This window comes from Lycorma delicatula, chromosome 9 (genome assembly GCF_047948215.1).
Source record: "Lycorma delicatula isolate Av1 chromosome 9, ASM4794821v1, whole genome shotgun sequence".
NCBI lineage: Eukaryota > Metazoa > Arthropoda > Insecta > Hemiptera > Fulgoridae > Lycorma > Lycorma delicatula.
The window spans coordinates 88,138,284-88,166,095 of NC_134463.1; the positions used below are offsets into that span (position 1 = coordinate 88,138,284).

General features: G+C 28.9%; 1 protein-coding gene across 5 annotated transcripts in view; it reads left to right on the forward strand.

The window, feature by feature from the left end:
• The window catches only part of LOC142329796 (putative RNA-binding protein Alsin2), a 37,724-nt gene extending 26,379 nt beyond the window's left edge, over window positions 1-11,345 (forward strand). For 2 of the 5 annotated variants that reach the window (XM_075374601.1, XM_075374604.1), the window contains 2 exons: window positions 4,582-4,829; window positions 10,192-11,345. In XM_075374601.1, the coding sequence (XP_075230716.1) occupies window positions 4,582-4,829; window positions 10,192-10,321 (378 nt within the window). In that variant the 3' untranslated portion in view covers window positions 10,322-11,345. Of the gene's footprint in view, window positions 1-4,581; window positions 4,830-6,934; window positions 7,039-7,314; window positions 7,387-8,171; window positions 8,255-10,191 lie in introns of all 5 variants that reach the window. The other 3 variants (XR_012757594.1, XM_075374603.1, XM_075374602.1) reach the window with 3 other exon arrangements.
• The last annotated feature ends 16,467 nt before the right edge of the window (window positions 11,346-27,812 follow it).

The window sequence follows — 27,812 nt, forward strand, 5'->3', positions numbered from 1 at the left end:
TTAGTTACATATGTCATGTAAACAGTACTCTTACGACGTGGATATTTTTACTTTCCAATGGACATTTGGCAGAATAAGCAAAAAGGTTTTTACACAAGATATTATTTAATAAGACATATTGGTAATCCTATTAATTAAGATTAGTGTGCATAAATTATCAATTTTTTTTTTCTATTTATTTGACTTTTATGAATCTAGTGAAATGTTTTTCAAATAATATTGTAATTTATATATTAGGTAAAAAATATTCAATGTTGAATAATTCACATAGCTGTAAATTTTTATTCAGGAGTGTAAAGAACATTAAATTCATATAACTTATGCTATTGTTAGTAATGATAAATAATTTATGATGACATGTATTGCTTCAAGCTGGTTGACGACTGTTGTTTGTCATAAGTACCTCTTTAACTCTGTTGTTCTGGGTCAGTTATGATACGAGTGAGTTTTTGCCCATTTTCTTTACTGCTGAAGATTTTTACTTAGGACATTTATTACTTTTATTTTGAAGGATTTAGTAGCCACATGATTGTTTTTAATATTATTCTTTTATTGCCCTATTTTTTAGTTTTGCGGTAATGTACTGTTCAGACCAATATGACCTTGATGGATTTTATATTGTATTGTGTAGTTTTAACCATTGTGGATGAGGAGGGTTGGGAAGAAAACAAGCATTATGTAACTATGATAAAATTTTATATGACTGTTCTAATATGCAAATCTCAACATGAATTTTTATCACATCTGGACATGTCACTTGCATACATAACAGGTACACTACTGAACAAGTTCAAGAAAACATAGTAGTTTCCAACTGTGAAGTATCAGAGATGACTGAAATGATATTGATGACTCTGATATAAAGATAATGGAACAAGGCAAAGAAATTCTGCAGCAAGCGTAAGTATTCTAAGGAAGGAGAGATTTAGTGGAAGATGGAGCCTCGACAACAACATGATTGACAAAAACATTATCAAAAATCCATCTGGTGTCACACAATATGGATCTTCCAGGATAACATACTTGGGTGAGTTCATCTTATTTTCAATTTTATCAAAAATGAGTAACATTTGTGGGGTCTCTAGCTTAATGGAGAGAAATGGAAGAATTTAGGAAAAATCTCATTTCAGGCCTACTGTGGATTATTATTACTTGTGGGAGTTTATGAATTTCGCTGGGAACCAACAAAAAGCTTCAGATCCAGACAATAGTCATCCCATATTCCAAGCAACTACATCCCTTGAAATATTTTGTTCATCTTGAGTTTTACATTTTGATAATAAATAGACACATCAAGAACAAAGGCGTACAAATAAATTAGCTCATGTGCGTAAAGTTTGGAAAAAGTCTGTTCTGATAATTCTACCAAAATTATATTATCCTGATGAAGTTGTAACTGTAGAGAAAAATTAGTTGGTTTTTGTGGCTGTCGTCCTTTCAAACAGTAGATTCCTACCAATTCTCAAAAGTTACGTGCTAAAGATACAAACAATATGTGATGATAGTACTTATAATATGCTGAAATTGCGGGTTTTTACTGGAAAAGAACCAGGTAGCCAGCCAAAGAAGAATCTGAGAATGAGTTGTGTGGGATTCAACTAGTGACCTCTGAGGTCACAATGTTAGAATAGATATAGTAGCTTCTTTACATTTTAAAATTTAGAGTAACTTTTTCTTAGATCTAAAACAACTGTGCTTGGTACCATAAGAAAAAAATTAGAAATGATTGCTGGTGCAAATGACAAAAAAGGATGTTCACAGTTCATTTTTCATTTTTTGCTGATAATGGCAGTAGTAAACTATATTCCAAAAAAGAGCAAAAATATTGTTGTTGGGAAAAATTACAAAATAAAATGACACATAGGTCGCTCGTTTTTGCCAAAAGAATTGGACTTCATTTTTTGACAGAATAAAATCAAAATTATATAACCATATTCATAAAAATTACATAAATACATTATCACATTTAAATACTTTGTTAAGACTGCACAAAATCTCCATGTACGATATTTATATACAACCCTTAAGTTAAAATATAGGTAAATTTGTTACCTTTAATATTTCTTTTACATACACAAAATTATATCATTAAATTACCTTATTGTTTAATAGAAGATTACTGTACAATGAAAAACATTAATATCTTGCTATTCACTTACACAAAATGTAATCTCACAATCGTGAATTTTATGTCTACATAAATTCCTTTTATTTTAATGGAACATTCTAAATTATAAAGAAGAAAAATCACAAACATAATATTTAAAAGATCTTTTGCCATACAACAAAGATTCATACGTATTAAACATAACAAAAAATATTCGCAGAGTTAATTTAAAAACATACATATAAATCCATTCAGATGTTCAGTTTTCTAAGAAGAAAATTATAAATCTATTATCTTAGTTATTTTTACAGCTATGACAGAGCCGAAAATAATGCTGTAAGGTATAGAATTATAGACAATTTTTTCCAATTATGTTCAATGGTAACAACTGTAATGTACATTTCATAAAAGAAAATGTTCATCTTTAAATATTTACATGTTATAATAAATGAGTTAATGAATAAAATTGAGTTTTAAACTGTATCAAACCTTTCCTAGGCAAAGGCCTCCGAAGATTACCACTAATAAATGTGATTTATTTTCAGAAACTGACTTCTGTAAGATCGAAATAAGTATAGGTCCAATATTGATTGTGTAACATAAAAACAACGTTTCTAGTACGAACATGTTTATGAATGCACAAAGGCAACAAATATAACCACACTAAAATCAACGTTTCTAGTACGAACACATTTATGAATGCACAAAGGCAACGAATATAACCACACTATACGAGAGAGAGAGAGAGAGAGAAACGAGAGCGAGTCGCAGGCATCCACACACTGTGGAAGTCTGTCCTGCACTGACAAAAGGTGGCGTGATGAAAAGAAGGGGAAGCAAACTAGACCGTAGACAGAAGAGTATGTGTGTTGACGACAACAGGTAGTGTGCAAGTGTTAGTGCGAGAAAAAACAACAAGGTTGGGGAACGATAAGAGAAACGTGGGGAATTTGGGAACGATAGACATAACAAAGATTATTTTTTATAACCAAGCCGACCATTAAAAGAATTACATAAGACATAAAATAGTTGCTGAACTCGAACAAGTTGAGGAATGACATCATCGCAGACAAAGAAAATTAGACTTCTAGAAACTTTGACAACATTAAAATTGGTGAGAACAAAAACAGTTATGACTAATTTGACTAAATAGAAATTGTTTTATGAAACATTACAACCATAGCAGACAAAATAGAAAATTACGGTGAACTTGACTCTACGAGAAGACATTGAATTTATTTTGGATTAAAGCTACTTTACGCATTGGCGTAAACAATGGTACTTGTGAGTACTTTACATACTGAAGTAGAGATAAGTGTAAGAACTATAAAAAATGAAATCATTTCAGATTATAATGTTACTTAAGGTGCTACAGATACACACACAGACTTGTAGCCACACACTTGTAAACACAACTAACTGATGGCCATGATAATTTTTTACCAAATGCTTGACATATCTGCATTCAATTCATATGTTATTTGGACATCAGTCAATCTAAACTGGAATAAGAATTCTCTCGCTAAAAGATTTTATTTTCAAGACTTGGGATTTTCTTTACAAGTTAAATCGCTCACTGTTAAAAACCATAAATGAAAATCTACATGCCTAAAACATTGAATTAACTAAACATTGTGAAAGTTAAAGTACAAGATAAAATTTACCTCTCAGGAACTTCTGACTTGGAAGTTACATGGACAAAATGTACACTGTGCAAGTTTTGTCCTTCAAAAAATGTGGATAAATTGAGCATTATTTAATCTAAATGTAGCAAACATTTATGCAAGCAACAAGTGACTTGACTCGACACTTACTCAAGTAATATTATTTACTGAACAGTATATTATTATTAATAATAAGTAATTTTAACCAGAATTCTATTTTTAAACACAATACAAATAATTATATTAAAAAAAAATATTATACTGGTCATATTGACCCTAATTGTATTTTAATACAGTAAATACAAACAGAACACCAGGGTTAAAGTGAACAATATTATAATAGATAAAAATAATAAGGCAAGGCTTACTTTTTAACATTAATATTTAAATGAAATCAAAATGACACGTCTGAGTACTAATTTCCATAATGTTGTCAAACAGCTATAAATGGGATGTCGTTCATATGATTCGATGCTAACAAGATCATAGTGCAAGAAATCATTTTAAGTGAACTTAGTCTGGAGTGTGCAATGGTTATTTTTTTGTTTATCAGTTTTTATACTAATAATGGTGCAACACCTTTTTCTTTTGTAAGTAAATTTGATTTTAATTGATTATTAATTTACTTGTAAATAAGCAATAAAGAAACTGTACTTTTTTCTGTAGAATTGTTTAATAATCAGATCGTTTGTTTGATATCTTGTATCTGATATGAATTCTGTCATTTTTAGTAGATTCGTAAGATTAACTACTTTTATGTGTATTTTTAAATAATAATAACTGATGAAAATATTCTTTGTTTGTATTCAGAAAACGGTAGAAGAACGACGCCAACAAAGAAGAGCTGATCTGAAGGATAGAGATAGGGACCGCGATCGTGATCGTGAAAGAGAGAGAGAAGATCGAGAAAGAGAAAGGGAAAGGGAACGGTACCGTTCTGCTAGAGAAGACAGAGATAGAGATAGGGACAGAGAACGCGATAGAGATAGTCGTCGTTCTAGAGAAAGGAGGAGACGGAGTTCATCATCACGCTCTCGTAGCAAGTCACGTTCTTCAAGGTTTGTTAAAATATTATTTTTTAATGAGATTTAGGAAAATTTTATTTGATTTGAAAAAGGTAGTAAAGTCTTATATTTAGATATTTTGCTACAAAACCTGATTGCATTTTGGTACTTAGTGTCATCAACTTCGTTTATTGTGAATCTCCCTATCTTATTAAGTTGTTATATATTTGTAACTTGTTTTTAAAGATGTAGTAAATAAGTAATTTCAAAAATAGTTTTAAGTATTCCTGTAAGCAAGTTACTTACAGGAATTATAGAATTGTCGTAGGTTGCGATGCATGGAAGGTTTGTTTTCTAGTACCCCTGAGAAAAATCGCAATTTAATGAAGTAGTTGGCTACAAAATATATTCAAATCCCAAAGGTATAATAGTTTAAAAACTTACCTAATAGGTAAGTAAGTAATAGTTAAAAAAGAGCAAAATTCCTTTTCTTATTTTGGTTCATTATATGTGTAATAACCACTGGCAACAATAAAATGGCTTAGCATTGATGCATCTATTGATGCATGAATTTTATTGTGTAAAATTGATGACTGCATGCTGGGTCCAGAAAGCCCAAGTAGTTACGTATATGTAGCTTGCTGCTTCAAAATTATTTTACAGTATTGCCTATTAGTATTTTTACATTAATTCTATGGTGATAACTGAACAGATGCATTACAGCTTAATACTACTAAGGTAGTAATTACTGAAGACTGTAGCTAATATTGGCTCAGTCCAGTGTAGTCCCAATTCACATGTGCATCTGTTTACTAGAATTTTGTTAAATACATTTAAATAAAAAAAATGTTTCTATAACGTTATAGAAATGATGCATTATTTTATTATGTTTTCAGTTATTAGTATTTTGCTGTTTTGAATATTTCAAATGGTTCACTCAGATACACTTGCCCAGTATTAACAGAATGAAAGATTTGAATGAACTATACTCATTTGTTATACAGTTAGGTTAGAGCTACAACTGCATTGTTTGTAATCTGTATGGAGTATTACACAAACAGCAGTACTTACAGAAAATCACATTACTGTACTGTTTTACAGTTTTATAGGATAATTGTACAACCAACTCCACGGAATTCTCTGTTATATGCATTAAATTAGTCATTAGTTTTGATACCAGTTAATGTAATTCAGGTTCAGTTGTGGACATTAATCAGATGTCCTTGATGTCACGTGTGAAAGTGTCTGTGTGTCGGCAAGATTGGTTTGCCAAAAGATTTGCACACTTGTATACCTAAAAGATTTTACACACAAGAACCTCAAGCCATAATTTTGAAGTGCTAAGTAATTTGATAATGGTTGTTAGAAACTGAGCAATTGATAAATGGCAATTTTTCAAAGGAAGTCATCTTTAGCAATGAGATCACTCTCTTCTAAATTGGTACATCAATAAAAGAATGGTCAGATTTGGGACCAGAACCCTCTAGTGATTTATAAAAAGTCATTGCGTGTTCATTATGAGCCACTCTTAACTGCAGATTTTGGGCTGGCATTGTGATAGGGGTCATATGTTTTTCAAAATTAGACCAAAAATGCAGACGGAAATAGAGTGTTTGTGTCCAACTGGACAATATGATCTGAAAGACTTGTAGTTTCAGCAGCGCAGCAAACCTCTGCCACTGCATGTGAAATAGTGTATTTATAGAAAGAAAATTCTCTATCTCATCTCATCTGTGATTTGACGTAAACTTCTTTGAGGGTTTGTGAAATCTTTTATTTTAATTATTCAAGAATACTTTTAATTAAGTAATTAATCTAATGAAGGCTCTTGCAAGCTTTCCAAAGCCCAGCAGTTCATATTGTTGGCTTACTATTACGTCGCTTAATACTGAATATTGTTGTTTGCATCTTTCAGAGTAATAATTTTTTTTGTAAACTAAATGCGAGTAAGAATGATTTACATCATGAGTCATATGTTTCCATATTAATTTGCTTATAATTACGTGCTAAATTTGCTTGTCAAACTTTCTTATGCTAAACAGTTCTTTTTTCTGAATTTTTAATTACATTTTTATTTTCTGCCTAAAGGTGTTCTGATTATATTTTTTAAATATTTACTTAAGACAACTCTTACCATGAATTTCTTTTTTACTGTAAAGTTTTAGAAAATTCTCCTCATGCAAGAGTATTAAGGAGAATAAGAACAAAAACCCAGTTTAATTACTACGTGCTCTGTTGTGGCTGGAATGAAATGTTTACCTAGGTTAGTAATGTTATAATCTGAACCAGTCATGTTATTATTACATTGTAACTATAGTTTTCACCAGTTATTGAAAAGTGTAGATTATGAGTATTAACAACTAGATTGTTATCTTAAGATAAAATTTAGTAACGTATTTTATGAGAGAGAGAGAGAAAAAAGACAGAATTAAATTATAATTAATTATTTTAAAAGAAAAAATGAGTATTAGTAATTGGATGTTTCTCTTTTTTGCATGTTGCATGTTTCCAATATTGAACATGTTCTATACTTAAAAAGGAAGGATATGTGCTATGATGATAATGATTTTTATTTACGCTATTAGTAATCATTGCAAACAAAATTACATTGGTGTGTATATAAAGTTTTAATTTATTTTATTATTATATTGTGTTGAAAAAATTATTTTTGCCCTAAGTGTTAATATTAAGAATATTTTTAGTTGTGTCAAGTTATAATCACATAATTAAATCTTCTTCGCCTTTAGGTTTTCCCTTGTTCATATGGAGTTACTATCTTGACATGCCATGTTTTCAATTCTTGCACTCTTTTCAGCAATTAAACCCTGCTATATATCTTATCTTTCCAAGACCTTTGTCTTTCTCTTCCTTACTTTCCTCATTGTCATTATTTTCTTCCCACAATCTATATTCCTCAGGATTTGACCATGCCATTCTTGAACTCTTTGTGGTGTTTCCACCAATTTTTAACAGTCTGTATTTTCTTTTCATTCTGAATTTGAAATAATTTTCATTCCAAGCCTCTTTCTAAATAGAAAAAATGGAACTGGCATAGATGCTGGTTCCATTTTATGGACCATGTTTACAATCATCAGCGCTCTTCTGTCATCCAAGGGTGTTCACAAAGTATACAGGCTTTTTGAACCTGATTGGCCTTTGCGTAGAAAGGCATTTTTAGAAAAACTTTGATCATACTGCAGTTAGTATTTCCCATCTAAATATATGTTTCCAGGTTGATAAAGTTGTCTATCTTAAAATAGCACAGAATAATTATCTTCATCAGTTCTCTTTTTTGTTACAGTTCCTAACTTCATTCTTAAAAACCATTTCACTTTTTCCATTTTTCTCCACAATCATATTTTTAAATGCTCTTTTTTCTTATTGTTGACATTTCAGATTCATAGAATTCAACATTTTGCACTAAACACTTTATAGATGCTACTTCTTTACAGATGCATTTACTGAATTACTTTAAATTTGTAAGTTTTATAATCTATTAAGCTACTTAATGTTTTTTATTAATTTATTTGGTGTAAAATAATAAGTTGTATATTATATCTTTCAATGTAGAATCTGCCTGGCCATAAATACATTTTTGAAAGGTTCATACGATTTATGTAATTTTGATTCATATTAATTCATTGTTGAACAGAAATTACATTGTTTCTTTGAAAATCAGAAGATTTGTATAAACCATAATTCATGGCTTGGTTAAAATGAAACTTTAACAATTATAAGCTAAACAAGCAAAATTACAAGTACTGTAATTACTTCAGTTTATTATGGTTGACCATTTTAGATTTTCCTAATTTTTTATGGAACATTAAAGCTGTTAGAATATATCAGCTCATGTTATGACAGATTAATATTTTACAAGTGCTCCTTATAATCGAGCAAACATTATGCTTCTTGCAGCATGTGCCACCTTGTAACTTCCAATAAAACATTTCTTGAAGCATTTAATTTTACTGAAAAGAGATTTTTTTTTTTTAATAGAAAAAAAACACTTATTATTACTTAGATAAGAATGTTGTTAAAAAATACAACAGTAAAACATTAAAGATGACATCAAAAATATATAAATACTTCACTTTTTCAGTTTATTTAAAACTATCAACTTTGAATCTTATCTATTACGTACAAATTTTATTAAATTTTAACATAGAACTTTAATTATAATGACAATTTGTGCTGGTGTACTGACCCTCACAATGTTATCAACTATTTTTATTGTTGACAGTTTTTTAAGTTAAGCAGACATACTTTTAAGTGAGATTAGAAAGTGCATTATATTTAAATTGTACTTGCTTACTTAGTGTATTGTTTTTATAACATCAAAATATATAGCACATCTTGTTGTACAAAGGCAACATAAGACGATGTGAACACAATTTTAACAACGTAAGACAATTTGTATGCACTTTTAAAAATTATACAAACTAATAAAGATTAGCACTTAAAAGTGCAATCCTCAGAACTCAGTGCTATAAATTGCCACTAACATATAAAGACTAGAGAATAATTAATGTTAAAAAATGTGGATAGAAGTGGCCTTCAGAACAATAGGTGAAACAAATCATTATGTACAAAACAAATTACCAAATGTATTATCTGTTATTTTTAAACTGAACTGCTTCACCTGTATAATGTCCTACTACATTTGCCTAAAATAGGATGTAGCTTCAAAGAAAGATAATGTAAGCCCTTGAAAAGTCCTAACCAAAAATATAAATATCTCACAAATGCAGTCCAACATTTACCTTCTTGACGTTCAACATATATTCACTAAGGACTTCATCATAATCTACTCAAATATTATAAAATGTACAAAACCCTACACTAAGATAGATATACTAAGTGATCAAGTTAACAGTTATTAATTGTTAACAGAACAATTATCAGTTGTTAAAATTATTATTAATTCTGAACAGTTACCAGTTGACAAATTGTTATGCGAGGCTCTACACTTCTTTGGTTCAATCTGATTTACATAAGATGACTGTGACAATTTAGTTTTTACTGCATTCAAGATAACAGGCGCAAGTCTTGTATCCAAACCACTTTTTTTAATAATAAATTCAGTGCTTGATTATTGAAATATATTTGCAGATAGATTTAACTGCATATTAGCGAAATGCATTTTACCTTTAAAAGATTTATTATATTTTAATACCTTTATATTACGAATTAATACCACATGCAATGGAAAAGGTTTTGTACGATAGTATATTTACTCAAATTAAAAGACGCAGTAAATTGTGTGAAGATTAAATATATTTGGCTCTTCTACAGTCTGTTTAATCTATAAATATTTGTAGTTAACAAAGGAAAAACCTATTTTAAAATATCAGTTATGAGCATTAATTGTATTTAATAGTTACATAATAGTAATGTATTTATGAATTCTTGTTTACAGGTCACATAGATCTCGCAGTACATCACGAGGACGCCATTCTAGATCGCGATCAGAAAGATCAAGGTCACGAGATCGTAGACGTGACAGGGAAAGAAATCGTGTGGATGAAGATTCTAATAGTAGAGATTAGGCATCTAATTTTCATTAAGTTTATTACATCTACAGTTTTCTAAAAGAATAGAAAATTTTCATAATTGTACATTTCAAAAAAAAAATTTAATTTAAATATATGTAATAGATTTAGATATTATATAGGATCTCTGATATTTTTTTAAGTCTCCAGTAAAAAAAGTTACTGTATATATTTCTTCTTGAAATAACAGTTGCATTTTAAATAAGTTATTTTAAAACAATATTCTGTCTATAATAAATATATATATAATATATATATCTATATAAAGAAAAATGTGGTTGTTTTATGTGTTTACTATATTAAAAAAAAAAAAACAATTAAATGGAAAATTAGTTTTTGTATTTAATTTAAAAAAAAGAATGTTTCAATAGCTATAAAATAAAAATTATTTATTGAATTATATAATTATGATGATTATATCTGTTTTCTTATCTATTGATGTTTCATGTATACTTTTCTAAGTATAAATAAAATAAATTCTGCCCTGATAATGGGGGATATTTATAATTATATTGTTGTGTGAAGTAAATGTAAACTGTAACTTCTTGTTGAGTCAATAAACTAATGATCATTCAACAAAATACAAAGTGTGGCCATCAAACCATACTTTTTATAGGTATTAAATACCTATTCTGTATTACATACAGAAATTTTTTTTTTAGTCATATATTGCAATAAATCTTAAGTACACAATAGTCCTCTAACGTTGCTGGATGAGTCTCAAAAATCTTCGACTTGTTATCCCCATAAATTGTAATCGCAAGAGCTCAGGTGTGGTGATCGTGGAGGCCATTCAATATCCCCATTCTTACTTACGAAGCGGTTCGGGAAAAGATCTTTCAGAAGGTCTACTGACACTCTGGCTGTATAACTAGTTTTCCATCTTGTTAGAAATAAGTGTTTCATTCACAGGAAATCGTCAAAAGTTCTGGAATGAGGAAGGTATGCAGCATTTGAACATATCAAGCTGATGTTGTAACGCCATGGCTATCATCTTCCTTGAAAAAATAAGGGCCAATCATTCCATTCGAAGAGATTGCACACCAGACTGTCACTTGGCTGGCTGGAGAGGCCATTCGTGAATTTCTTGAAGGTAGGCAGCAGCCCAATGGTGAAAATCTGTGTTTATCTACTGAGGTGGAAATGAGCCTATTCAAAGTAGTCTTATTTTGCTTATTCCAACTATAAACTCAAGTAAACTAAATTGTTGACATTACAAAAGAATAATACTTTTATCCAGTAACTCAGAATCTACTCCACCACAACAGATGCAAAAACAATAACCCCAGTAGCATTAGAAAAATTACTATACACACAAAAGTATGTATATTCCATCTATTCTATTGAATAGAAGCTATTGTTTACATTTACACTCATTGTACAACAATGTAATTGTTTCCCATTATCATAGCAGAATTTAAAAATCTGATATGGACGTATGTAACTACATGACTTGCTTGTATGCCTATTAAATTACATATACACATTCAGCTACTTAATTCAAGTATTGAATCATTGAATTGTTCATTTTTCTAGCAACAGGTTTTTCTTTATCTTAGTAAGTACCATGCCAAATTTCAACCTAATTTGTCAAACCCAGGAGATAAAAATTATTTAGTGAAAGAAACAAAATGGCGGCTAGCAGGAAAACAAAGCATTTCCGATCCCATGTATACAGGAATCTATTTTAATAGAAGAAAACCACTGCAGAAGTTTGGCAGCCTATTTTAGAAATTCCTGGTATATTGACAAAAACTATATATCATTTTGAAATGTTAGTGTTTTTGCAACCAGTAGCATGTGTTGTGCATGCCGGATTATAGGAGTGGTATAGAAACCCACCGGGTTGGTCTAGTGGTGAACATGTCTTTCCAAATCAGCCGATTTGGAAGTCGAGTGTTCCAGTGTTCAAGTCCTAGTAAACGCAGTTATGGATTTGATTACTAGATTATGGATACCGGTGTTCTTTGGTCGTTGGATTTCAATTAATCACAAATCTCAGGAATGGTGAACTGAGACTGTACAATACTACACTTCCATTTTTACTCATACATATCAAGCTCATTCATCCTCTGGTAATACCTGAAAAATAATTCCTGGAAGCTAAACAGGAAAAAGAAGAGTGATGTATTGAAGGCAAGTAGAAGCAACTTGTAGCGAGGACATGCCCTTAGGTTTTGCAACCTGTTAAGTTAATTTTAAAAACATGAAAATTTCTCTGTCACTCTAGTTGATAGAAATAATTATGATTTAAAACTTTTATATTTAGGTACTATCATAGGTTGTTTGTCTTATTGGTTTTGTTTTCTATTAATTATATAAACTGGTTTCCACTTTTCTCATTTATTAAAACAGTAGTTATAATGACAGATGAACTTGATTATAATGAATTTAACAGCGAACATTATGAGATTGTTATACTATTAGAATTATTTTTGTAATATTCATGTTAATGATAACTGTTATTTTAATGAATATTATGAATGGTCTAGCAATCGCCGATTTTCAAATATGTTTAACCATTTATTTTATATTCTCTCTATTTTTATGGTGTGATACGTGGTTATATAAAATGTTAAATAAAACGATGTCTTTGTTTTAGAAAGATAATAAATAAATTAGAAAAGATATGAATAATTCTACAAGGATCATTCATTAAATTTTTGATCTGAAAAAAACTTTCCAATTTTTAATAATCTCAGTAAAATGCAATTTGTATAACTGCTAAATAAGCGATCATTTCAACTTTGACATCATTATTTGAACTGAATCATCCAGCGAGCTATTTCTTCAGGTTTGGGAAGAGGAAGTAATTGCAGGAAGAGAAATGCATAGAAAATGGTGGATGTGGAAGCACTTCGCAACAAATCGAGACGTATGTGCAGGCTGATTATCATGGCAAAAAAACTTTTTTCCCCCAGATACAGGTGTTTAACTTGAGTAGTTTAGATCCTGTAATTCGAACCCACCAGGTTTGTCTAGTGGTGAATCATCTTCCCAAATCAGCTGATTTAGAAGTTGAGAGTTCCAGCGTTCAAGTCCTAGTAAAGACCAGTTATTTTTATACGGATTTGAATACTAGATCTTTGATACAGTGTTCTTTGGTGGTTGGGTTTCAATTAACCACACATCTTGGGAATGGTCGAACTGAGACAGTACAAGACTATATGTCATTTACACTTATGTATATGATCCTCATTCATCCTCTGAACAGTAATTTTCAGAGGCTAAACAGAAAAAAAAGGAAGATTCTGTAATTCGGAGGGGCTCGACTAAAGTACAGGAAAAAATAAGTAGTAATAATTTTTTTTTAAAATGTTTATTTCATTTTTTAATATACAATATTTATTATTTTTAAGTAATACTCGTACAAATAAATGTCATAAAAATTTACAAAGTAATAAAATCGGATTTGTGGCACTGGCAAATCCAAGGGGAGGCTATGGCCTACTTTGTTATATGGGGAATTTTTTTTTTTTAAATAAGTAATATTTTAAAAAGTGAAAAAACAAATTTTTTCCTTTTAAATCAAAATATTAGAAGATGGTGGTCGTTTTGTTTTTTCTGATGCTGAAAACCAAATTCCCAACTACCCATAAAATTTTATTTGAAGTTGTACACAACATATATAAAAGGGGCTCCAAATTTAAAGTTGTTTGGAACCTAAATTTAAATTTTGTCTACAAAGTAGTGGAGGCTTAATCTAATACAGGCACTGTCATGAATTGCTAGGATTTATTTCTTAGTGCTTTACTCAAACAATAAATTAATTCCATCAATTTTTTTTCTATCGTACAGCTTAGTTATTAATACCCATCACAGCAGTCAATTCTGTGAAAAATACCCTTACTATGAATACAACCAAGAACTGTCAGTTTGGAAGACATTGATGCAACTGTGACATAAATTTATTTGTATTTCATATTGTGGAGTACAAGTTATAATGAAAAAAATTTTTCCAATCAAAAATTTATATGAAAATGATTTTTCCATTGATTGCTATGATGAAAATGCCATCTTTTTGCAGCAAAATACGTCATGACAGCCTACTAAGGAATAAAAAAATATTTTTAGTCAGGATCTTTTGAATCAGTAAAAATGACAACAAAACTTTTTAAATAATTTTGTAAAAGGTGGTAGCTGGGACCTGATTGTACATTAATGGGGTAGGAGTTAAAACACAATTAATGTAGGTGACAGTAGAAGGTGATTCTTTTTTTTCTGACTACATCTAATATTATGTTCATTATTGTCTTCTATATTCTTCCCAAAAAAAGCCTAAGCAGTTGTTTTTATTTTTCTCTTATTTCTTAAGATTTTAATATATATAAAAAAAGAAAAAAATTGTCATCTTTTAATTTTTTAAAAATAAGTTTTGTATAGAGTCAGTAACTGAAGGATAAAAATCTTTTATGATTTCTAGTACCTTTTTTTGAGTACTCTTTGTCCTTTTGTTTTTAGTGATTTTTTTTTCTTGTTCAATATCAGACATTCAGCTCCACATAAAATGACTTATTTTTTTTAAATTTTGCACATTTTCAGTTTTTAAGAACTCAAGTAGAATTCACATCAGATATTAAGATCTGATGTGAATCAGATACCTACGTACAAAAGTACGTAGAGACGTCACACCCAAACTTGTCAAAATGGACAATTCTGTTAAAATCGAAATATTTCGCGATCACAATACTTCGTACAAGGAAGTAAAAATAATTCAATTCTAAAAAACGAGATGCTAATAGAAAAAACTGCAATGAAAAATACCCACTGTACTACCTTCTACGAAGGCAGTTTTTGACTGAACAAACATCACTGCCGGCGGGATGGCGACTGCACGGATCCCATGCAGGCGTGAGGGGTAGCAGCATCTCGACGATGGTAGTAGTGAAAGTCACGCGGGAATCTGCGAGGGAGCTGAGTGTGAGTAGGAAATCTGTCCGCCTCTCTCTGGTGTGGACCGGAGTCCACAAATGAAACTAAGTCAGGGGTATCAACTGAATGTTGAATTCACTAAGGAAACTAGGACTAAATTTCGTTGCAGCGAATAACATGGTATGTTATTCTATTATCCTATTATTTTGAGACATTTACGAAATTGGCTCTGTAAAATGTAGAACTAGGCGAGAGGTTTGTACTTTTGCAAACTAGGTTAGCTAGTACAGACGGAAATGATCTAGAACATTCAAGATGTCCGGATGTGGCCTGCAGCATGATGTATGTACATATGTATCTCGCGTAACTCAAAAACGATTAGCTATAGGTTGTTGAAATTTTGTATTTAGGACTGTTGTAACATCTAATTGTGCACCTCCCCTTTTGATTGCATCAACTGAAACAAAAGTAATCGACCAAAAAATCCAAAAAAATTTGATTTTAAGAGGTGGACAATAAATTTTAAGAAAACTTTTTAAAAATATTCATGCATGAGTTAAGCTTAACAAATTTTAATAAAGTTTTCTGTAAACCTAACATCTCGTCAATATGGTAAAATAAGAAAAAGAAAATAAACAAATTTTTTTGTATTTTAGGTCCAAATCGAAACAACTTAAAATCGAAATTTTCGAAAAAAATATTTTAATCGCAGGGGGATAGAATAAAAGCAAAAAAATACATTTCAATTTTAAGAGGTGGAGTTGATTTTTGAAAAAAATGTTTTGCATTAATAAGCTTTTTTAGCTTTGTTGAATAAAGATGCATCGAATTGGACCACCTTATTGTAGTAAATAATTATTTCATTAAATAAACTTTTAAGCCCCAAAAAAACAGAATGGAATGGGGCCTGTTCTTATAATATCAGTTTTTAGTTTCAATTTTCAAGGTTGAAAGTCTGACCAATAAAGTCTAGTACCAATATAGACGATATAGGAACTTTTTAAAAAAGGGATTCCATGAACCCTACTTAAGAAATAAAAAAAATTCTTGAATCTTTTATAATTTCTCATACTCTATCTTTATTTACAAGTTGTGACTATTATTAAAAATGTTATATGAATGGAACTGAAAAGTTTTTATTAAAAATTTAATTTTTTTTTTTTTTTAACAATTGTACTATAAATGCTGTATAATTTTGATGAAAAAGTCATTTGATGAAGGGGGATCAACTACGCCCACTAGAATTTTGATTTTTTTTCTCGGTTATACTTTTAATACTGCTTAAGTACAATTCAATTCAATTTATTCAGATACTCAAATGTAACAGATACACCTCTACAAATGAATGATCTGCTGAGAGTTAGACCCTGTGCACAGACCTGGATATAAAAATTACAAAGATTTACAAAACACCAGAAATTTAAAAAAACATATCTATACATGAAATAAAAATCTATTTTCTAATAGATTTTCTTTAAACTCCCAACCAATTCCGTTGGGAAATAGTATATATTACTTAATGGTATATTAAATGCACATAAGTATTCCTCATTCTTATTAGTAAACATTTTTTTTTAACCTCCAGATCCATCGTTAGGTATTGCTTCAGAGGATGAGATGAATGACCAGTAGCATGTGAAAATGCCATACCTGGATTCAAACCCGGGACCTCTGGATGAAAGACCGAGACGCTACCACTCGTGCCACGTAGGCCGGCTGTTAGTAAACATTTACTAGATTCTATAGGTTGAACAAGGGACAGTTGATCCAAATTCCATGATATTTGTCCAATGAAGAAGGGAAAAATAAAATACAAAGAAAGGTGTGTGTGGTGATGTAGATACACCCTCTAATCTTAATTGATTGATTTATGACCCTTAAATTGCACCAGCTTTCAGATAAATATTTTTAATCTTGGAACTGAAGTACACAATATAATATGGGATATTCTACACAGTGGTGTACCTAAACCAGTAAATATATTTCAGTTCATTCATTTTCCTCTTAATTTTTTTTATTGGGCTATTAATATTAATAGATCAAAATGAATATTATTATTATTATTATTATTATTCATTCAACAAGAATTAGACAAAGAAGATTGCTTGTTTGATCGGTAAAGGAACATTCAAAGTAGATTGAATGAGAAGGGAGGGAGTCTACTAATCGCATATTCAAATTTATAACGGACAAATATATGTGCAAATGCTAGATACTGCAATTAAAAAGAAGTACTGAATTTACTTCTTTCTTATAAGGGATTTGCTCAATGAAAAAATTGATTGTGTTTGTTTTTTCCATAATTCTCATGGGTTTTGTGTTTAAATATGCAATAAAATTCATTGAAGTAATAATTGTTTTTTATTTAAAAAAATATTATATAAATTATTTCCCATAAGTACAGGTAAAACATTTGTTAAATGTACAAGTGCATTATCTTTGGGATGATGATATTAAAATCTTACTGACCAAATAAAGCACGGTCCTGTTTTAAATTTACCTTTTGATATTTCATCTATTTGTGACGAACTACGATTAAATCCCATTTTTTATGAAATTTTTTAATGTTTTCTGTAATAAGTGTAATGGTTTGTTCATAAAATTTTCTACTTCAAAATTGTGGCTGCTATTTTTTTTTCCATGAAGGTAAAGAAGGAGAAGTGTGGTGACCACTCTTGCTTACAGGCTGAAATTGCTTCCTCTATAAACTGAAATGCAACCTACTTCTGATGTCAAACAACAATTCCAATTTCTAATAGGTTATGTCTAAGATACTTCACTCTTTCACATTTTACTAAATTTACTTAGTAAAACCTTGTTTTTAAATCTAAAGTTACTACTGTACAACTTTTAAATTCCCTTTTTATCTTTTTCCCTTGGGGCTTTTTTTTTTATAAAAAAATGGACTGAAAAATATTTTTAAAAAAGTTAAAATTATCTTTATGCAAGGTAGTGTAGTCAAAATTGACATTAGATTTTAAGTCAATCTAGAAACTGGCATTGTCATTATCAACATACCATTCCATTCTAATCTTACTAAGGTAAGTGAGGAGATAAGTGGTTTCTCATTGCCTTCTTCATTAAGCTAAATACATATTTGCATATCAGCATGCCAAAATACAGGAGGAGCTCAGGTTTATAAATGACACTTTCAATCTGTTTACCAAGATCTGGTCATGTGGAAGAATGGAAGAGGAGAGGATGGCAAGGAGAATATTTGAAGGGAAACAATGTACAATAGAAGAAGAAAAGGAAGAACACAGAATAGGTAGATGGATGATGTGAAGCGTGACTTGAGGATGCTTGGTGTTTTCAATTTGACAAGATAGATGGCTGGACTATGTTTGGGAGGTCAGGGGTCACATCAGCCTGTAGCGCCAGGAGTAGTAGTAGTAGCAAAACAAATTAATGTAAAGTAATCTTCTTACACAGAACTGCACAAGAGTTTTCTTTTTTTTAGAGGTTCATGAAACATCAAGATTTGCAAAAACCTTGACATGCAAAATTACATATTATTCCAAAGTTATAATTATATCTGAGTTACGAGGGCGGACCAGAAAGTAACTTATGTTTATGATTAGCATGGTGATAGGTGGGAGATAGAGCTGCCATCTGGCATCAAAACGTTTCTACACTAAGTATGCATCAAACTGTTGTAGCATGTGGACTGTGATTTTTCTACTGTATTGTGAATTATTGAAATGTGCGCTTCAATAGAAAATCCTGCGAGTTGTGAGGTGCGTTAAATGATTAAGTTTTTTCTGGCAAAAAACCTCAAATCAATTGAAATTCGTCAGAAAGTTTCTGAGGTGTATGGAGATGGAATAATGAGTGATGGTGGAGTGAGGCAGTGACGCACTCTGTTTAAAAAATGCTGCACCAGTGTTCATGACGAGGACTGCAGTGGTCAGCCTAGCCTTGTAAGTGATGAAGTGGCAATAGAAATTTGTGAAGATTACAGAACTCTCGCTTCATTTTCCCCAAATTTCACGAAGTGTACGTCATGAAATTGTATCAGGGAAGCTTGGGTATCACAAGTTTTATGTAAGATGGGTGCCAAAAATCTTGATTGAAAACTAAAAAACAGCATCTTGCTACATCGCTGAATTTTCTCGAAGTCTACAACAAGGATGGTAACGCACTACTCGATCGTGTCGTATCGAGAGATGAATCATGGGTATAGCATGTCAAATGTGAGACAAAAAGACAGTCAGGGAATGGGGGCACACAAGTCTCCCAAAAAACCAGTAAAATGTTTGCAAATGTTGTCGGCCAGAAAGATTATGGCAACTGTGTTTTGGGACACTGAGGGAGTGCTTCTGGTTGATTACCTTGAATGTGGCAAAATAATTAACTCAGAAAGATATTATGAAACATTGACAAAACTAAGGTGAGCAATACAAAACAAGTGTCAGGGAAGACTGAGCTCAAAAGTGTTGTTTTTTGATGACAACACATCCACACATGGCAAATCATTCGCAAGAGCTCTTGGATGTAAGATGTTTGATCAACCACCATACCTTCTGGATCTGGTGCAGAGTGATTACCACCTCCTTCCAGCGATAAAGACCTGGCTCGTAACACAGCGCTTTGACAGTGACGCAGAACTTCATGCCAGTGTAAACCAGTGGTTGAAATCTAAGGCGGCAGATTTCTACAAAGAAGGAATTGAAAAGCTTGTGCATCGTTATGATAAGTGCCTCAATTTAAATGGTGACTATGTAGAAAAATAGTTTAAGATTGTTTCTTTCAAATGTATATAATAAAAATTATTTTTTTATTTGGTTGGCTTTTTATTTCAAAATGTAAGTTACTTTCTGAACAGCCATCGTATTATTTTTATCAGTTGTCAACTTAATTGGCCAAGTAGCCTACAGTGTTGTAATGTACATATGATTGGTTACATTATTAATTACAATTATGTATTGACAAACTTATATATAACTACTGCAGGCTCTGTATTTTTAAAATAAAGTAAATTTATTGATCTATAATTTAACATATCTGTGGATATCATATTTATGAATATAAAAATATACTTGCTGATGACAACTTCTGATATAAATTGAAGAAGAAAAAATTAACTGAAACTACAATTTAATATAAATTTATTTGGCATTTGAAATATACAAGTATGTGTGTATATTACACATGCATGCACAGAGAGAGAGAGAGAGAGAGTTTTAAACATTAATATTTCTTTATTCTGATTAAACGATTATATGTATGCAACTGTTCAGCAGTGTCACTTTTAATTTTGTGAGTAGACTAAAATTTTGTAGTTGAACTTTTTTGAAATTTTGTTTCAGTAACATTAATTTGCTTGGAACTATTGTTTTTGCCAATAGCGCAGGCCCTTCAACCTACAAATTACACTGCTAATGAATTGACCAACTGAGTCAATGTACTTTATTCCAAATTTTCAGCATTAATTTATTTGTGTTTGTGGTACAGTTATGGATTAAGGTGTGTTGCAATTTTTATGAAATTTCCAATAAAGTTTTTTGTTATAGATAAAACTATGAATAATTTTTCATAAACTTTTTCATTTCAAAATGGTGTTTTGAAAGACAAGAATTGTTTATAAAAAGCATTTCTATTTACATTAGTATAGTGGTATTAAAAATACTGACCAAAACATTACATAATAATCAATATTCTATTTAGTATAAAGTTGTAGGCAGCAATGTTGACAACAATATGGTGCAGTGTTCATGATTTCTTGCTGATTAGTGTAGTACTACACCAGCAGTACAATTCAACTTTGTAATGCAAAATATCCTTCTCCAAATGTAGCATACATACGTTTATTATATAATCAGTCTCATGATTTGACGCTATCAACCATAAACAGCATTTATTTGAAATGGTTTGTGACCCTAGAGTTTACATTTCTTTATTTCATACTTTTGCACATAAAAATTTGTGAATTTTCTTATACAAAACTAAAAATCATTTACTATTTTAACATTATTATATATTTGTTAGTTTGTAGGCTAGAATTTTCATTCTTTTACATATTATTAGGAATAATATATATATTTTTTTAAAAACATATTTTCTTCTACTATTAATGTAACTCATATAGAATTAGTTGAAAATAATGAAAATGTTTTCTTTCCATGAAAATTAAGTGAACTAATCTTATTTTAAACCAGCATTATAACTTGTGTTATCTATATAAAATATGCTAAAAAGGTTATTTAGATTAGTAGTTTATTACAGTGCCAAATGAATGTTTTAATGTCATGTTATATCTACTAGTCACATTTTATTTACACAAAACTATTAAAAAAAAAACCATTGTAAAATGGGGACTCAGCCAATGGTTCTCCCTTAAGGAAGAAATGCTTTTTCCCTTAAGGGAAGAAACTTATATAAGGGAGAATGGTTCATTCTCCCTTATGCAAGTTGTGAGGGGGAAGAAAAGTTTGACTATAAAAATAAAATACCTTCCTCTTAATCTTACTTCTCTTTAAAAGCAACTTTGGGACTATTACATCCATGTAGGCCACAAACACACTGTAGACTGGCAGTTGGTCTTATTCAGTGTCATGGATAAAATTCCCTTTAGATGAACCTAATGACGCAGTAATAAGGGCAATTACCATTTTAAAGATATTATTTCTTGAAGTAATGTTTTCATTTTGCAAATCAATGATGATTGTGCTGCTGCCAAAAGAATTGAGCAAGTTAAAAAACAATGTAATCAAAATAACTGATAATTTACATTTATAATAAATAAAACAAGCTGCAGTTTTAAATCAAATCAGACACACCTTTCAAAGATCAATGATTTTAATTCTATTATAATAGGTATTTCATTTCAAAAATTTTAAATAAGAAATTCTGTAAAAACATTGGTTAATTTTTATTTTCCAGTTATCCCTGTCAAAAATCTCCTAAAATTCTGAGTAAAAAATGTTATAATTTTAAAATTGTATTCCAAAGGTATTTTTTTCATATAACAAAAAAAAAATTCACGTTTGGATATGTGAAATTTATGAATTGCTAATAAATCTTAAAAAAAGAAATAAAATATACAAAATTTTAATTTTGAGCAAATTTATGTAAATAATGTTTTTTTTTTAATTAACTTTTATCAAAATTAAAGAAAAAAGTTACATAATTCCATGACGTATAAAAAGCATTATTACTGACATTTAAAATACAATTTTAACATACATACCTTTAAGACACTTCCAAATAATGGTACATTTATTCTTAAAGACCTGAAATGCATTCCAATTCTATTAATAAATTCTTCTCTTAAATTAAATTCTATTTTATAAACTTTTATATTCCTTTAGAAAAACTAAAGAGGAAAAAAAACAGTGTAGAAGTGTGCCAATAAATGTGTTGAAAATGATCGGCTTTTTTTAACGTTTGAAAAATAATATAAAGAAAAACATGTAGTAACAATTGATAACAATGTGTAATGTGAGATAATTAAAAAAGGTACGTAACTAAAATAAACAAAAAAATTAGAAAGATAATGAATTAATTAAATAAGAAATGCATTTGAATATGAACAGCTGGCCAGTGTTATCGTTATTATATACTTTAATTATAAATATATTACTAACAATATTAATAACACTTACAAAATGCAAACATCATCACCATACAGTTATAAAACATCAAAATCATCATAGTAGAGTTCATAATCATTATCATCATCATCATCATCATAATCACAATAACATTCATCACCATAAACATAAAATTAAAAATTATGACAAAAGTAGGACTCTTAATAACACAAGTTATAATATGACAACAAACTGTAACACCACATTAATTTATAGCACTAATATAACTACAGAAGAAAAAACCAATACTAGTGATTATTATTACTGTAATGGGACAAGTGGTCCTTTATTTTATTATTCAATTCGAGAAACTACACGAGCACCAAATACAATCAATTACAGGAAATCAGGTAACAAACTTTTCATAATTAAATATTTATTACAATTAGAACAACATATAATAAAAGTTCTCAGACTCAGAAAAAAAAATAATTTTAATTTTATATATTTTGTTTTACTTATTTTAAACAATATATTTTAATCATTATCAATTAAAATAATTGGAATTATTTATTGGTAATAATTATTATTACCAATTATAATTATTTGGTATTATTATTATTATTATACCATTTGGTTTAATTATAGTTATTTGGTATAATTATTATTATAATAATTTTATTATTTATTATTAATTGAAATAATTGGAACAATTTTAGGAGGCTCTCTCCTATAAAATACTAGTAGAGTATGCCATTCTTTTTGAAAAATATATCTGTCATTGGTAGATATTTATATACTTTTTGTGATTAATCAACAACTACTGCAGAAATATTTTTCTCAACTATTTCTTCATTATTGCAATTTATATCTCTTAAGACTTCATTGATAGTTACAAATTGTCCCTTTAAAGTAGTAGCACTACAAGAAAACTAAAGATTTTTTAAGATGATACAAACATCAAAAAACTCCTTCCTGATTCATTAGATATACATGTATGTTACATCCCTGCATTCTTTTAACTGCCAGAATACTAAGGAAAGACAAAATTATCTTCATTTTGAGGAATCGCAGATTTTTGTACATATTTCTGTAAACAGCACAAATAACGTACTGACAATGTAAATAAATAAAAACTTGTTTTAAAGTTGAATTTGAATCTTTAAAACTGGTAGTCTGTATGTAACAGTCATTAGAGCGACTAAATATTGAACTGAAAAAAAAAGAAATCATTTTTTATTAAATGTATCCACAAGTGTGACCCTCTGCAAATACAAAAAAAAAATTACGTTTTGCTAACCTTGTATGCCAGCCATACTTCCTTTTCTGAAGGCTAAATGACCACTCTGTGTTAACAATCAGTAGAGTTGTCAGTATATGTAGAGTCATCTTTTACTTTTTACTTTCACATTTTACAACAATTATTATACTGAACGTCTGGGAACTTTGGTTAAAATTACTAAAACTGTTCAACTCATTAATTAATAAAATAAACCTTATGCTTTCTTTATAAAAAATAAACATAAAAATAAATGTATAAACGTACGAAAATAGAAATTGGTTTTATTTAGAATAATCTAAAAATGTAATTTTTAGATTATTCAAGTGCCATTGTATGAGCAGTTACAAGCATTATCTTATAAAAATAAACAAAATGTTGACTTTTTCCGCTTCTTTCAGATGGCTATTTTTACTAGACCCTTTGAATAATATTTGGCATTTATAGAGTGCTGCTGTGTTAGGAAAATTATGTCAAATATTTAACTGTGATCCCAAAAGTATTTAACTGTAATTTTCCTATTGAAAAAGTGGTTTTTGCTTTTTTCGGTTTCAGAGATGAAGGTTGTCGTCATTGCATAAATGCTTTTTTGCTTTACCAAAGTTTTTTTTAACTTTTGCCCAAGTCTCATCAGTAGTGACAATTTTGTGTTAAAACGCATCAGCCTTTCCTACATATTGTAACAATTTATGACCCATCTGCAGGCATGTCTGTTTGTGTTTTACATTACCATTCGTGGAATCCAACTCATGTATTCAGAGAGATTCATCAGTAAAACAAAGTTAAAAACATTATAGATGGGTAATGAAACTAGTATATAATCATTATATGATATTTCTGTTACCAAGATAAGTATGTTACCATTATACAGGTAAGCAAAATAGGTAATCATTTTATTCTATAACTTAGATGTAGCTGCAATATTGAGTTATTTAAAATATAATAATGGGATCACATGAATGTAAAAAATACATATTTTTATGAAGTACTTTAAAAAAATAATGTGAATTAAAACAATTTTAATCATAATAATAATAATAAAGTAACAAGTGGTCTAACAATAATTATTACATCATTCTATAGACAAATTGTTATCAAACCCAAGATTATATGACTAGTGCATAATAGATTAGAAGAATATTACTCTCAGAAAGACACAATATAATCTACGTTCAAACAGATTAATATTTGTATATATTAATAATATATTATAAATAAATATTTTAAAGCATAAGGTTTATTATTAATATAGTTTTTTATGCTGAATAACTTTTAAGAAAAAAAATAGTTTTAATTACTCTTTAAGTTTTATTATTTTATTGTTTTTTCTTTTTAAACTATCCCTTACATTTCTGCCTACTAATTGATTGGGACTGGGTAGATGCTGAACACAACATTTTAGGATTATTTAATTATTAGAATTCATACAATAGATAGGTGGAATAAATCCAAGATAGCCACACAGATTATAAATGAAAATCTATTTTCTATTGTTTATTTATAGCAATCTTTTTCTAAGTGATAATTTAACAGTGGGTAACAATATAAGAAAAAAGAAACACCCCCATATATAATTCAACTAAAAGAGCAATATCATTGTTGCATGACAGTGAAAAATGGCTCATTTTACACATCTTAGAAATATAGTTCAAGAAAAATTATAAGTTTTCCCTTAACTTTATTTACATTTAATTCCTTAAAAACCTTCTTTTGATTCAACTGCATAAAAAGTGTTATTGCATGATTTGAACATATTATTGTTAAAATTATTTGATTCCTGGTCTTATACATCAAAATTTTAATTTTTATTTTTTATGATAAAAATCAAATTATTCTTTATTTATTCACAAGAGAATTTTTTGGGGAATTTCAACTGTTTCACTAAGTATTATTTTATTGGGAATTAATCAACTCTTAAATTCCCTAAATCTTTAAATCAAAATGTCTTCAGAAAATTTTGCAATTTGTAAGGACAATTTGTTTTAAGATATTAACAAATTAAATTTAGAAGAATGTCTAAAAATTTAATTTTGGTTTTCAATCTATAAAGATTAATGTTCTCACTGTACAGGAAATACAATAATGCCCTTACTTCATATTTCCAAGTTCTAAAAGAAAAAGAATCCATAAACCTAATCTTCTGAAATAATTTTATTACATTACTCAAAATAAATATTTTTGTTATTTCTTATTTTATGATTATCAACATCTTAATTCCAATGAGCCAAGTTAAGAGATATACTTTGTTCCTTTGAACAAATATAGTATATGAATGATGTATGAAAAAAATCCTTTAAGATGTCTAATCATATTTTTGTTCGAAATTTTTTTTCTTTTTTATTATACAAAAACTCATTCAACATCAAATATTTTAATCTTATATTTATATTAATAAAAAAATCAAAGAAATAAATCTTTTTTATATAATTTCAATACTTCTCTTTTTTCTTTTTTTTTTTTAAAAAGATAATTAAGAATAATAATGTATTCTGTTTTAAATAATTCAATGTTAGTTCATTTTTTATGTATAGGACAATGCACAGGTCAATTTTTAACAATACAATACAAAACAACTATAATTATTTTCAATATTTTTGTTTACAACATACATCAGTAAAAATAATACAAAATTATTTAATATTTTGCAGTTTTCTGTGATTCATTTTCAGCAATTATCAGATGAGTACAAAAACAATATAAGTTTAAAATAAATTTGGTTTGGTTTGTTACTGAAAATTAATGTTACAATTATAATATTTTACATTTAAAAGGTTCACTCAAAAAAACATAAAAATAACTATAAATAAAATTATTAATAACAGATATACTGATTGTGACCTTTGTTATTATAACATTGATAATGTAACTATTAGAGAAGTGAAATTTTGAAAGCTAATACAGATTAAAACACTTGAAAACTTGAAATATCATATTTGGATAACTGGAATAAATAATACAAACCAAAATCTGGACCTTGTTCAGAATGTACAAAGATTTTATTAGTAACCAAATTTTTCATTACAATTTCAAAATACTATTTCACTTTAAAAATTATTTTGTAAAGTATTCAAAAATAACTTTTTTATCTTCTCAATCTTTAGATTTTCATTTATTTAAGGTAATGTTCTGGGAGGACATGTTAGCCACTAGATCATTTAATCTAATTCTGCTTATTATATATAGTTATAATAATTCTTAAAATATTTATATACATATATAATAAGAACAGAAACCATCATATTTGCCGTTTATATAATGCCTTAAAAATTTCTGTATGACCTCATTTCACCATATAACTGAAATCTGGGCAAAATTTTTCACTAATGGTAATCTGATAAAGCGTTTTCAGAGATGTGTTTGTATGAACTTTTTACTTATTTCAAGCTCTAGAATCAGTTCCCAAATTACTCCTGAATTACTCTATACATGCACTTCATTCTAATTCACCCCATCATTCATTCACATAATCATTTTACAGTGTACTTGGCAATAGCCACTACAAACTTGCAACTAAACATTTTAACCTAACACTTAACTTACATATATATTTTGCCATAACACACATACGCATATATATATATATATATATATATATATATATATATATATATATATATATATATATTTTACATTAAAAATAAAATTCTATAACTTTATATTGTTCTGTAATTAACTAATATGAAGGTAGCATACAAAGTAAACAATGCTTATATTTTTATTATATTATGAATAAGTATGTTTACTTAATATGAAGTAAAATATAGTTTTATTATTATCTATTATTACTATTTTCATTATTTATTGT